The 14533-nt window shown below is 43.8% G+C and overlaps 1 protein-coding gene across 1 annotated transcript in view; it reads left to right on the top strand.

The window, feature by feature from the left end:
• Positions 1–14533, top strand: part of EFR3A (EFR3 homolog A) — a 115000-nt gene that overhangs the window by 45792 nt on the left and 54675 nt on the right. Inside the window, 1 exon segment of the mRNA XM_032795048.2 lies at positions 13369–13447. Within this exon segment, the coding sequence (XP_032650939.1) occupies positions 13369–13447 (79 nt within the window).

Genomic DNA, 14533 nt, shown 5'->3' on the forward strand with positions numbered 1-14533 from the left:
CCTTATTTACTTTCTCCATACTAGTCATGATTGAATAGCCCTCTATCATAGCCCCCCCTTATTCATCTCTTTTCCAAGCTGAAGGGTCCCAATCTTATTAACCTCTCCTCATATAGAAGCTGTTCTGAACCTTTTCCAATTCCAATATATCTTTTTTGAAATGGGGTAACCACATCTGCATGCAGTATTCAAGATGTGGGTGTACCATGGATTTATATAGAGGCAATATATTTTCTGTCTTATCTATCCTTTTCTAAATGATTCTCAAAAATCTGTTTGCTTTTTTGACTGCTGCTGCACATTGAGTGGATGTTTTCAGAGAACTATCCACAGTGACTCCAAGATGTCTTCCTTGAGTGGTGGTAACTAATTTAGGTCCTATCATTTTATATGGATAGCTGGGATTGTTTCCAGTGTGCATTACCTTGCATTTATCAACATTGAATTTTATCTGCCACTTTGTTGCCCAGTCACCCAGTTTGTGAGATCCCTTTGTAGCTATTCAGAGTCTGCTTTGGACTTAACTATCTTGAGTAGTTTTGTTTCATATGCAGACTTTGTCACTTCACTGTTTACTCCTTTTTCCAGATCATTTATGAATATACTGAATAGTACTGGTCCTAGTACAGATGCCTGGGAGACACCAGTATTTATCTCTCTCCATTCTGAAAACTGGCCATTTATTCCTACCCTTTGTTTCCTATCTTTTAACCAGTTACCAGTTCATGAGAGGACCTTCCCTCTTACCCCATGACAGATTACTTTATTTAAGAGCCCTTGGTGAGGGACCTTGTCAAAGGCTTTCTGAAAATATAAGTACATTATGTCCACATGCTTATAGAATTCTAGTAGATTGGTGAGGCATGATTTCCCTTTACAAAAACCATGTTGACTCTTGCCCATCAAATTATGTTCATCTCTGTGTCTGATAATTTTGTTCTTTACTATAGTTTCAACCAGTTTTCCTGGTACTGAGGTCAGGCTTACTGGCCTGTAATTGCCGGGATGACCCCTGGAGCCCTTTTTAAAAACTTAAATCCGCTTCTGTACCAAATGACTGGATAGCTAGTGTGACACCCCCCGCACCCCATCCTTCTGCCCCAGCCCTAAGCCCCCTCTCACACTCCAAACTCCTCTGCTCTACCCCTGCCACTCGTCATCTCCATATTGGTCGACATGACAAAATTCATTTCGCTCTGGTTGTAAAAGAGGGAACATTGGGAATACCATCTGATCCTGGTGACTTATTGCTGTTTAATTTATCAATTTGTTCCAAAACATCCTCTAATGACACCTCAATCTGGGTCAGTTCCACAGATTTGTCACCTCAGAAGAATGGCTCAGATTTGGGAATCTTTCTCACATCCTCTGTCATGAAGACTTATGCAAAGAATTAATTTAGTTTCTCTGCAGTGGCCTTATCTTCCTTGAGTGCTCCTTTAGCATCTTGATCGTGCAGTAGCCCCACTGGTCGTTTAGCCACTTTCTGCTTCTGATGTACTTACATTTTTTTTTGCATTACTTTTTGAGTCTTTGGCTAGTTGTTATTCAAATTATTTTTTGGCCTTCCTAATTATATTTTTATACTTAATTTGCCAGAGTTTATGCTCCTTTCTATTTTCCTCTCTAGGATTTAGCTTCCACTCTTTAAAGGATGCCTTTTTGCCTCTCAGTGCTGCTTTTTGTGTAGGTGCGGTGGCATTTTTTTTGTTCTCTTACTGTGTTTTTAAATTTGGAGTATACATTTTAAGTTGAGCCTCTATTTTGTTGTCTTTAAATAGTTTTCATGCAGCTTGCAGGGATTTCCTTTTGGCACTGTACCTTTGTTAAATTTCTGTTGTTAACTTTCTTCCTCATTTTTGCATAGTTCCCCTTTCCGAATTAAATGCTACAGTGTCGTCTCTCGCATTGTGATCTAGCATCTAAATACTGTTTGATCTTCCTGACCAGTTTAGCCCGACCCTCCTTCTCCTCTGCCATTATAGCCTACGCTCCACTCTTGTGTTTCTGAGCCATCTCCCAGGTCTTCGCTGTGCTCCCCCAATGCATACCTGTTCCCCACACTGCTCAGCTGTTCCCGTGGAACCTAGTTTAGCCCTCCTCACTAGACTTGGCAGTTCTGTGTGCATATAGGGTTTTCCCCTCTGCGAAAGGTGAACGGCATCTTGCTTAAGAGTCCTTCTCGATCATCCCATGACGCACGCGAAGCGCAGCCACCGACTCCTGGCACACCCATTTACGGCAGCCAGCATCACCTCCATGATCTAGCCATAACATCAATCTGTGGTCATGGTGAGGGGATTTTTGTGGGGGAGAGATGACATCAACCACATAATAGCTGCAGGGGTTCTCACTCGGTGTGTGGTGACCACTTAGACACCGGCTCATCGACGCGTTATCCTAATAGTGGAGCGCTGCAAACTCGCTCACCTCACGCCAAACCTTCTTTGCCTCTGAAAGACATAAATCTACACATGTAGAGGTTAAGCACAGAGAGATTGTTATTAGCACACACCACTGGCTAGATGTGTCGTCCAGTTACGTTCTCTATTAGACCCAGAGACACTGTCAATAAATTGATTACATATAGAATATATAGATTTTGTTTTTTTTTTTAAATGTGGACAGGGGAAAGTGAGCTGGCATTTAGTCAGGTTTCCACACCCTGGGATAGGTTTTTGCAGCAAGTATCAGAATAGATATTAATCATATGTGTTAACAGGTAACATTAATGTCTCCAGAGCCATGGTTGTTAAGTTAGCAAGGCAACATTTTATCAACAGTATTATTAAAATTGTATTATTATACAATATATATGTGAATTTTGATTTGGGGGTTTAGTAGGAATGGCGGCAACGTCTTTATTTCCAACAGGGAATTTGAATGGGGTTAAAGCAAAGAAACGTGAAAGTATATGGTCAAATAAACGATTGTCTCATGGCGTTCTAGAAAGGCCTTGGCCTGAAAGGAAGATGGAAGGATGCCATATCTCCTTTTACTGACTGTGTGCTACTTCGACCAAGCGGGACCTGTAGGGACGATGTCTCCCTACAGAAGAGACGACACAATAGTAGATTATATATAAGATATATAATTTGAAACATTTAATGAAACTTAATTATTGCTTTAACATTTGGCTTTTTACTGACCAAGATATTTTTAGCAAGGCAATATATTTTGTTTTACGCATATATAAATATAGACATGTCATAACAGATAGTTAGGGTAATGTCTCTTCTCCTGTAAGGGTTAACAAGCTCAGTGAACCTGAGATTGACCAAAGGACATCGGGGACAAGATATAATAGGAGGGATAGAGTAGATAGATATATAGAGTGTTCTTTGTTCGTCTTGGGGATAAGAGAGAGAACAAGATGTACCCCGATCTGTCCGCATTCTTTCTAACAGTCTCTTCCATGTATACACGCATAGTAAAAGTATAGAATAAAAGGCGCGATTAGATCTTTATGCGTTTTTTCTTTAATTTGCCCAATGTGATCTTCTGCTGCGCGACTTTCTTACACATCTTTTTGCTGTAACTTGTACTTAGGCTAGGGGGATGGAGTTCCCTCTAGTCTATGTTATAAAAGCTAGACCCCATCGTCAAACCATTTTCCATCTTGGTTTTACAGAGAGAGGGTTTTTTTACTTTTTCTTTCTTTAATTAAAAGCTTTCTTTTTTAAGAACCTGATCGATTTTTTTCCTTGTATAAAACTCAAGGGGATTGGGTCTGAACTCACCAGGGAGTGGTGGGGGGAAAGAAGGGAGGGGAAAGGTTAATTCCTCTCTGTTTTAGGATCCAAGGAGTTTGGATCAGTGTATCTCTCAGGGAAAGTCTGGGAGGGGGAAAGGAGGCAGAATGGTTTATTTCTCTCTGTTTTAAGACCCAAGGGATTTGAGTCTTGGGTTCCCCAGGGAAGGTTTTTGGGGGACAAAGTGTACCAAAACACTATATTTTTGGTTGGTGGCAGGCAGCGTTATCAGATCTAAGCTAGGAATTAAGCTTAGAAGGGTACATGCAGGTCCCCACCTTTTCGACGGTAAAGTTCAAAGTGGGAATAATACCTTGACAAGCTAATTACTGTTTGCTAGGCCTCTGGTCTCTTGACCATACTCTAGACTTTGGGTCTGGAAAAGAGCTGGCGCAATTCATATACCAGGTTGTTATATAAAATGCACATGGATTTTAACCCTTCAGCCTCCAGCATTTATAATAGCATTAAATGTGTTTTACTTTATTGGCAGGGATGGGGGGGGGGGTCACACTCATAGGCTTGCTGTGTGAAAGGGGTCACCAATACAGAAGTTGGAGAACCACTGCTCTAGGCTATGTCTCTATGGTTAGAATCCTCCAAAGACTCTAACTGTATATATCCTACCTAGAGTGGCAAAACAATAGTTTCATCTTAGTGTGTCTCTTCAGCTTTAAGTTCCTGGGTAGGGTTGCTACTTGTCCAGGTTTTCCCAGGACAAGTCCCTTTTTTGAGGTAACTGGCTTGGGAAATCGGTACGGGTGTGCAGTGTGCACTTCCTGCTGTCCAGTTTTATGGGGTCAGGATCATCTTGGATGTCTGTTTTTTGCACTTTAGAGGTAGCAGTAATTCTCCTGGGTAAGAGCAGTTTTGAAAGCCACTAAAGACAGCAGTTTCTTGTCTCAAACTGGAGATTTAACAAGCCTGAATATCTATTGTATTTTCATCCGCTTTTAAATATAGTAGGTTAGAAATCATATTTGTCTTTGCTACTGTTTGTAGGTTTGGCTTGACATGAATAATTGGCCATCAATGAGGCCTCATTTCTTGGAGCCAGGATTAGGGAGGTAAATGGATCAGGAGGCTGGAAACAGAATGTCTGTACTAGCTAAGATAAGGGGAAACACCCAGGAAACCATTTACGATGGACCACATAACAAAGGATAAGATAAGCCTGGAACATAAGATGAGGTAAAGAGCAAGTTATGTATGAACAATGCAATGCTGTACAGGGATTGGTTCCCATAAAATGACCAGGCCAATTTCAAAACGTGTGATGCAATGTATAGTAAATGCAGTGTAATGAGTTAAATGTATATTAAGGGAAGAGGCTTGCTGTGTAACTTTGGATGTGTGGTTTGCCCTGTATTGTATGCCAATAAAGATGAGTGATAGTTTGGAGTTGCACTGAATTCTTGGGAACTGAAAGGATAAGGTCTCAGAAGCCACCCAGCATCCTCCCGCATGGGTATGGTCTCAGAGGCTACCCCAACACTTAAAATTTTCATTTTTGTCTTGGGGGGTGATGGAGGAAAGCATTTAAAAAGGCTTATCTGCTGTACTAGGATCCAGCGTGGGGTGGTTGTTTTTTAACTTTCATGCACATTGGAACCTTTTACAGTGGTTGTTTTACCAAGTTCACCTTCAGAAATTTGTCAGCATGGTAGTGTCCTGTCAGTGACAAGAGTAGGCTTAAGTATCAGGGGGGTAGCCATATTAGTCTGGCTCTGTAAAAAGCGACAGAGTCCTGTGGCGCGTTATAGACTAACAGACATATGGGAGCATAAGCTTTCGTGGGTGAATACCCACTTCGTCAGATGAATGCTTTTTACAGATCCCGACTAACACATCTATCCCTCTGATACTTAACACCATGCAAGGCACTGCATTTAGCCGTATCGAGTGGAAATCCATCAACCTCATGAAGAGTAGAGTTGTAATCCATTTTTTCTTATTTTAGGTCAAGTCATCTTACTGTCCCTTATCAGTACTTTTCCTGGTTTGTTTGTGATGGTAGTACTTGTCCGATATGTCCAGTGGGATTTTGTTTTACTACCCTCTTGTACTGTACTTTCATTTTCCTCTTCCTCTCCAGTTGTCTGAAACTTTTAATTACTTCCTTTCACTGCTTTCCTTTTCAGTTTCACTCTCATCTGTTCCCTTCCTGTTGGCCATGGTTCCCCATAGCATATCTAGCATTAGATGGAAGCAGCACTGCAAGGGTTTAACTCTAGATCAGTGGTCACTAACCTGTTGTGATCGACTGGTTGATTCTGCAGCCTCTGCCAGTCAATCATGATCTCTGGCCGCTAAAAGTCTGGCAGTGCAGCGGGGCTCAGGCAGGCTGCCTACCTGCCCTGGCCCCACGCTGCTCCCAGAAGCAGCTGGCTGCTGCCACATCTTTGTGGCCCCTGTGGGGAGTAGAGTGAGGTGGTTCCACGCACTGTCCCTGCCTGCAGCTCCCAGTACCTACCAATGGAACCAGCCAATGTGAGCTGCAGGGGTGGCGCTTGCAGGCACAGGCAGCGCATGGAGACCCACTGCCCCCCTACCTCTCCCAGGGGCCACAGAGATATGCTAGCTGTTTCCCAGAGCAGGGTAGGGCCCGGGCAGGGAGGCAGGCAGCCTGTCTGAGTCCTGCTGCACCCCCTACTGGGAGCTGCCTGTGGTAAGCGCCTCCTGGCCGGAGCCCGCACCTCGCACCCCCTCCTGCACCCGTCCCATCCCAGAGCCCCCTCCTGCACCCAACCTCCCTCCCAGAGCCCTCACCCCCTCCCACACCCCTCTTGTGCCCCAGCCCACTGCTCCAGCCCAGTGAAAATGAGGGTGGGGGAGAGCTAGTGATGGAGGGAGGGGTGTGGGACTGGGCCTCGGGGAAGGGGCAGGGTAGATCCTGGGTTGACCTTAAATTCTAAAAGTTATCTTGTGCGTAAAAAGGTTGGAGCCCACTACTCTAGACATAATGCCTGGGATAGTCCTCAAACTCTAGTGGCACATCTCACAGTCAATGCAAATAGCATAATTTTATGATCCACTATGGGGACAACAAGCCATGATCATCTAGGGCAGTGGTCTCCAAACCTTTTACGCCCAAGATCACTTTTTGAATTTAAGGGCAACCCAGGACCTTCCCCTCCCCTTCCCCAAGGCCCTTGTCTCTTCTCCAAAGCCCTGCCCCACTCACTCCATTTCCCCTACTCTCTTTGTAACTCGCTCTCCCCCACCGTCGCTCACTTTGACTGGGCTGGGGCAGAGGGTTAGGGTGCATGAGGGGGTTCATGCTCTGGGCTGCATCTGAGGGGTTTGCAGTGTTGGGAGGACTCTGAGCTAAGTCTGGGGCAGGGGGTTGGGGTGCTGGAAGGGGCTCTGGGCTGGAGCAGAGTGTTGGGGTGCAGGAGGGGGTACAGGGTGCAGCTCTGGGAGGGGGAATCAGGGCTGGGGGTCGTGGTGCAGGAGGAGTATGAGGTGCTGGCTCTGGGAGGGGGCTCAGGGCTACAGGTTGGGATGCGGCTTTCCTCTGGGCAGCACTTACCTCTGGCGGCTCCTGGTTGGTGGTGTAGTGTGGCTGCCTCTAAGACAAGCTCCCGGCCTACCCTGGCCCCATGCAGCTCCCGGAAGGGGCCAATGTGCCCCTTTGGCCCCTGGGGGGTAGAGGACATGTGGCTCTGTGCACTGCCCCTCTCTGCAAGCACTGCCCATCAGCTCCTGTTGGCCACAGCTCCTCTTTCCCAGCCAATGGGAGCTGCGGGGGTGGTGCTTGCAGAGATGGGCAGTGTGTGGATGGAGACCTCTGCCCCTGGAGTCATGCTGGCCACATCCAGGAGCGGTGTGAGGCCAGGGCAGGCAGGGAGCCTGCATTAGCAACAGCCTCACTACAGCACCAGAGATCTCAGTCGACTGAGAGATCCTCTAGGATCGACCAGTCAATCCCAATCAACCGGTTGGTGACCACTGATCTAGGGGAATAGAAATAATGTGAGGTTGAATTGCATCCAGGGTATAATACTGTAACCAAAATATGTGGTGGTTGTCCTTTATATGTATTTTTAACCCCTGTAAGGAGGAATTAGTAACTTGTTTGTTTAATTTTATTTCGGCTCTTGTTTTAAAAAAAACAAAAAACAACAAAACCCTACCAAATTACATCTTCCATTCTTGGCTCCTGTTGATTATGTAACAATCGTGCTACTTTGTTACATAAAATAAAAAGTTGCTTGAATATCAGTCAGATGCTTTCTTTGTTAGTTCCATTTTATAGCAATGTTTTATCTGTCATAATTGCCTTTTCCTATTCTCAGTGATAAAATGGAAATGAAAGACTTTAGTTCTGCTTATCTTATTTTTTAAGTCAGCACATTGCTGTGAAGTGCTAATGCCTTTAAGATGTGCCATGCTGTTAATGCCTTTCCTCTGACAAAAAGGAAACATTTCCCTGTTTCTTTCATTGGGCTGTTTTTTTCTTTGTTTTTGTTTTGTTTTGTTTTAAAGACTGGAAAGTGGGAGGTTATTCAAAAGAGAACTTTTAGAACCTGGCCGGCCTATGTTTCGGTAAATTTTATTTCCCATTTTAAAATAAATATAGAGGGGATATCTTTGTACTAATTACTTGTTTTGGTTAATGAGGACATATAGAAACAGGAGTGTCAGATTCTGAAATGTATATACTTTTTTCTTTTTTCTTTTTTTTTTTTTTAGTCTGTGTATATTGCCAGAGATGCATTGCCTGGAAGTATGAGCTCACTTCTCATCACATCAAACACAAAGATTGAGTTCTTATTAACAAAGCCCTTCCAATTTTAGCTCCTCATACTTAACCAGTCTCTTATTTCACCATGTTGTGACTTTCACCCTTTGTTTTAATAATGATGGTAGGCTCTCACCTGCTTGTCCACTTCTCCCAGAGCTAACTTTTTGCTGCCCGTTATGTGTGGAATGCCCTCCAAAAATCATTTCACACATCCAGAAGCCTTTGTTTTATCAGATACTTTGGCATCATAGTAGAGATCTTGATGATGATGATGTCTAGACAAATTGCTTGTTAGTATCTCCTGAACAGGTATTAAAAAAGAAACTTCAAAGCCTGAGGATTGTACAATTAGTTAAAAATGTATATTAAACTTCTTTGTTCTCGTTGTTGTCACCCTTTCTCTGCCTGTATTTGTTCCTGTTTTTAGGTTGTAAATTATTCAGGGCTTGGACTGTCTTTTATTGTATGTTTGTACAATATCAAATATGAATGAGTGCCTGTTCTTGTTCGGGGCCTCTGGGTGCTACTGTAATACTTATTCTCCTTCAAGTGATTAGTCTCTAAGGTGCCACAAGGGCTCCTCAGTTTTGCACATATACATTCCACTTTAGGTTTAGAGCACCCAATTCATTTCAGTAGGAGACTTTTGCCAATATTACCACTGGGTACCATATGCTCTTCTTGTGCATCAAGCTGAAGACAGAAAAGGGGCATGTCTACCACCTCTCTCTCAGTTCCGTGTCAGCGCCCATGGCAAAAGTCGGAGCTCCTATAGCTTTTGTTTCAATTTGCCAGCTTTAAGTCTTCAGTGTATATAATTCTCACAGTTAGTCTTAGTCCGTCAGCACTGCTGGCACCACTGTTGCTCCCACCTTGTCCTCAGGGTTCTTCTGATTGTCATTACCAAAGCACCCGTGGACCACAACAGGGAATGCTTCTCTTTCCAGATGAGTCCTACATCTCCTCATGAGGCCTATGCTTTTATTCCCCTCTTAGATCTTGTCCAGGGGGCAAGAGGAGAAGGAACTGGACTGGTACTCTTAAAAAGAGGTTCCTGTATGGTACCCTCCCCTATGGTCTACTCCAGGGGTTGGCAACCTTTCAGCAGTGGTGTGCCGAGTCTTCATTTATTTACTCTAATTTAAGGTTTTGTGTGCCAGTAATACATTTTAACGTTTTTAGAAGGTCTCTTTTTATGTCTATAATATATAACTAAACTATTGTTGTATGCAGAGTAAATAAGGTTTTTAAAATGTTTAAGAAGCTTCATTTAAAATGCAGAGCCCCCCGCACCAGTGGCCAGGACCTGGACAGTGTGAGTGCCACTGAAAATCAGCTCGTGTGCCAAAGGCGGCACGCGTGCCATAGGTTGCCTACCCCTGGTCTACTCAGAGAATAGAATATCCTCCATGACCTACTAGTCTTGGCCTGCTCCGAGGGAATCTAGTACTCCATCAGAATTACAGTCCAAGAGGAGAGTCAAGTGCAGGAAATCTCTGGAGAGACTCCTTCCTCCATCAGCTGTACTAGATCCTGCTGAAGAAGGGGAATTAATAGAAGAAAGCCAACATGTCTTCTCTCCTTACTCCCTGCCCCAATATTTTACCCTGTTCCCGACAATGAAGCAGTCATCTCATCTCCTTCTCCAGAAAACTTAGTCTTTCAGGACTTGATGAGAAGAGTAGCTTCTTCTCAGGGTGTCAGGCTGAGCTCATACAAAAAAAACCCACACAGCCTCCTTAATATTCTATAGGTCCCTGCCCCAGGAAGGGTTGCCCTTCCCATTAATGAAGTCTTGCTAGAGCCAGCAAACATTCACTGTCCTCTATGCCACATATGGGTCGATAGAGGTTACCAAGTCCCTAAGCAGGACTTAGATTATTTCTTTACCCCTCCCCCCCCCCATTTTCTGACTCATCTGACACCAGTGAGCAGTCTCAGCAGTCTCATCTAGATCTGCTCCTGATAAGGAGCTCAAGAGACTGTACAGTAACTAAATGGAGGTTTTCTGTTTAGGTGCAATCTCAACCCATCCCTTCCCATCACACAGAAATCTCACATGTATTATACTTTGTTACACTTGGAATCTTCTGGCCTATCAATTAGTTCTGTGAGAGTCCACTTGGTGTCAATATCTGCCTTGCATCTGCCAATGGACAGGTTTTCTGTTTTCTCTCACCCTCTGGTTTCCAGATTTTTGAAAGGTTTAATCAACATCTTCCCACCTGTGTCTGATTCATTACCTTTATTTGCTCTTAACTTAGTCCTCTCCAGACTGATGGGTTCTCCTCACTGTCTCTGTTGTCTATGAAGAAGGCATTCCTGGTGGCAGTCATCTCTATAAGGAGAATTTCAAAACTTCAGGCTCTCTTAGCTGATCTTCCTTTCAAAGTTTTTCATAAAGACACAGTTTCTTTTAGGCCACACCCTCAGTTTATGCCAAAGATAATTAGGCTTTCCACCTGAATCAAATGATTCATCTTCTGGTGTTTGTCCCCCCCCGCCCCCCAAGATCTCACTCTTCAAAAGTGGAAGACACATTCCATACCTTAGATGTTTGCAGAGCTCTAGCATTCTATCTGGATTACACTGTGTCCTTCAGAGCTCTCTGAGATTCTTTGTAGCCTAAGCTGAGAAAGTTAGAGGCCAACCTGTAACAGCTCAGCAAATTTCTTGTTGGATTTCTAACTGCATTAAGCAGTACTACAGTCTTACAGGATAACAGTTCAGGCTACTAGAGCTCAGTCTGCTTAATAAGCATTTCTGAACATCATCCCTATAGTGAATATCTGTAAAGCATCCACATAGTATCTGTTCATACCTTTTCCAAACATTGACATCACTCAAGCCTGTAGAGATGATGCCAACTTTGGCAAGTCAGTGCTACAGTCTCTGTTCAAGTGATCTGAAGTCCACCACCTGCAAGAGAACTACTGATGAGTCACTTGCGATGGAATGTGTATGTACGCAGTCACTCGAAGGTGGGAAGAAAGGTTACTTATCTGTACAGTAACTGTTGTTCTTTGAGATGTGTTGGGCACATATATATTCCATGACCTTCTTCCCTTTCGCTACTACGTTGGACGTTACATATACAGGGATGTAGTGGACACACCTCTTTTATGTCCTTGTCTCTGCACACAAGGAGAGTAAGGGTGCATGCACTGCCTAGTGGCGCTGCTGGCAAAAGTCTCCAATTAGAAAATATTGGGTGCACTTACGCCTTTAGTAGAATGTATATCTGCACAACACACCTCAAAAACTGTTACTTTATGGGTAAGTACCCCTTTTTTTTTTTTTTTTTTTTTTTTTTTACATTAATTGAATTTTGCTAACGCTTATCACTTCTGATGTGAAGGCAAATGCGGTAGACTACTGCTGTTCTGGAATAGGTTTAAGTTCTCAATAAAAAAATACATACACTTTTTTTTTTTTTTTTTTTTTTTTTTTTAACAGAACATTAGTTTTTTTCCTTTGGATCCTCTGGCCTTTTGTCAGGATCTGTAATCTGCCATGATGTCCAGGACTTTTGTCCCTTGTATTCCGTAGTGGCTGATTTAAATAAAATATATTAGGCTTCAAGTACTGTGCGTTTTGGAAGGCAAAAGTGTTAATTACTAACTGGTGGGCATTATCTAGATGTGTCAGTCATCTGCTAGATGCTCTGTGCACCAGTTTCATATCCAGGGCACAAAAGAGGTGGAGCATGAGCTCCATCTGTTCATCTTGGAATGTTGCTTTAACACCAACAAGTCTGATTCTGGGGACCTGGATAAGTCCATGGCCAGAGGACTCTCCTGTTCCTGACCCAAAGAGGAAGTAGAAAGACAAATCCCAAGCTTCATCATTTAAGGATATTCTAGAAGCTCAAGCAGGCATCCGACCATGTGAGCTCAAGGCCTCAGATCTCTCTAGTGCAGAGGAGGATGAAGGAGGGAGAAAGTTTTCCAACTGCTTAGGGGATATAATCTTAGATTGTAAATTCTGAAGGACAGAGACTGACTCTTAATGCTTATGCAGCATCTAACATACTGGCTTCTCAAACTTTATTGGGGCCTCTATATGGGTGCTACTATAATAGAAATATTCTTAACCATACACCTGCTGTTGTTACTTTGGCTTACACAAGAGGATCAGTATTTCCTACTTCTGCAGCAGCTCACCCTGGTCACTCACAACTGTGAATGTGTCAGTGCCCTTATATGTATATGATTCTTTTAAATCAGTGGTTCTCAGACTGAGCAATGAGTTTTTGCTTCCTTGAATGCTCTTGGTCAAAGCACAAGATACTACTCTGTGCAGGCACAGACTTGCAGTCACTACTGTGCAGTCCCTGATTGAGAGTGTGTGGGCACGAGCACATCCTATGGTGGAGAACCCATACGATCATATACTCGAACTATGAATTTTCAAAATATTGTCCTTTATGCCTCAGCTTCCTCAACTACAAGATTGGGATAATACTTCCTTATCTTACAGGGGGGTTGCTTTCAGAGGGACCTGTGAATGCTCAGTACCTCTAATAATAAAGCCACTTGTTTAGGATCCTAAATAGAAACTAAGGTGACCAACTTTAGGCACCAAATATCAACTTTCTAGCCAGAGGTTTTGACAAATAGAACATGGATCTCCTGACTTCCAGTCCCCTTCGGTAATTACAAGACTGTCATTTAAGAGCCAACTAGCTGAAAATCTTTTGATATACAGCAATGATAAATGGGACCACAAAAACAGTCTCATCATTGCAAACAGGACTTTCAGTTTAAAATGACTGAAAACCAATTGCTAGAATAGAATCCATAATTTTGTGAAGAACCAGTATAAAAAACAAACACTGGGAAAAACTGATGTCTTTTGGTTTTTTGTTAGACATTTGGACCATCACAAACTCTGGGACCCCAATGAATTCGCTGTCTCCTGCTTCAAAATCATCATGTATTCTATACAGGTAGGTTTGATCTAGTCCAGTGATTAGGCCTATATGTACCATAAGAACAAAGCTGACTAAATGAATTATGTGCTCGCTCACTCATAATTAAGGCTATGTTTTAGTCACATGTATTTTTGGTAAAAGTCATAGACAGGTCACAGGCTGTGAATTTTTGTTTACTGCCTGTGACTTGTCCATGACTTTTACTAAAAATGCCAATGAGTAAATCTTGGGCAAGGGGCCACAGGTGCTCTGGGTGGGGCAATCCGGAGGCATTGAGGGAGGTGGCCCAGGACCCCGCTGGGGGGTGGGGGGGGGCAGGCAGCATGGCCCAGGACCCCTGCTGGTGCTGAGGGGGAAGTGTTAGTGGGGCTGGCAGGGGCTTCCTACCCGGCTCCGTGTCCCTGCAGCAATGAGGTGGCGGAAGGGCCAGGGGACTCGGCTCTCTGCTCTTGCCACAAGCACCGGCTGCCACAGCTCCCATTGTCCAGAAATCACAGCCAAGGGGAGCTGTGGGGGCGCTACTCACAGGTAGCGTGCGGTGTGTCATGCCCCTGCCCTCCGACTTTTTTCCACCGCCTAGGAGCTGCAGGGCCATACTAGTGGAAGCTGGGGAGACCCCCACCTCGAGATAAGTGCCCCCCGTGCCTTCCCAGTCTCCTAGCCCTGAGCCCTCTCCACACACCCAAACTGCTGCTTCTGGCCCAGGTGCTGCCAGAGCCGTGTAGCCACTGAGCCAGCACCAGCTGCTGCAGAAGTCACGGAAAGTCATGGAATCAGTGACCTCTGTGGAGACTCAGCAGCCTTACTCGTAATGATCGATGTCTATTTGGTGGTAGATGAAGGCAAAGAGTGTATAATGTCTCTTCCATTTATGTACCTTATAGGAAAATTTGATCTCATCCTCCAGTAGTTGTCAAACAGTTTAACCCTGTAACTGTGACCAAGAATCACAGTTGTTGAGTATCTAATCCCATACGTTCTCAGACTTTTAGGTGTGAGGAAGGAGTAAGAATAAAACTGACTTTCAAGTCATAACCAGCACACACATCCAAAAGGCAAAGAATTGTCACTTTATTAACTCAAATTATTGATACAAGTGAT

This window comes from Chelonoidis abingdonii, chromosome 2 (genome assembly GCF_003597395.2).
Source record: "Chelonoidis abingdonii isolate Lonesome George chromosome 2, CheloAbing_2.0, whole genome shotgun sequence".
Taxonomy (NCBI): domain Eukaryota; kingdom Metazoa; phylum Chordata; order Testudines; family Testudinidae; genus Chelonoidis; species Chelonoidis abingdonii.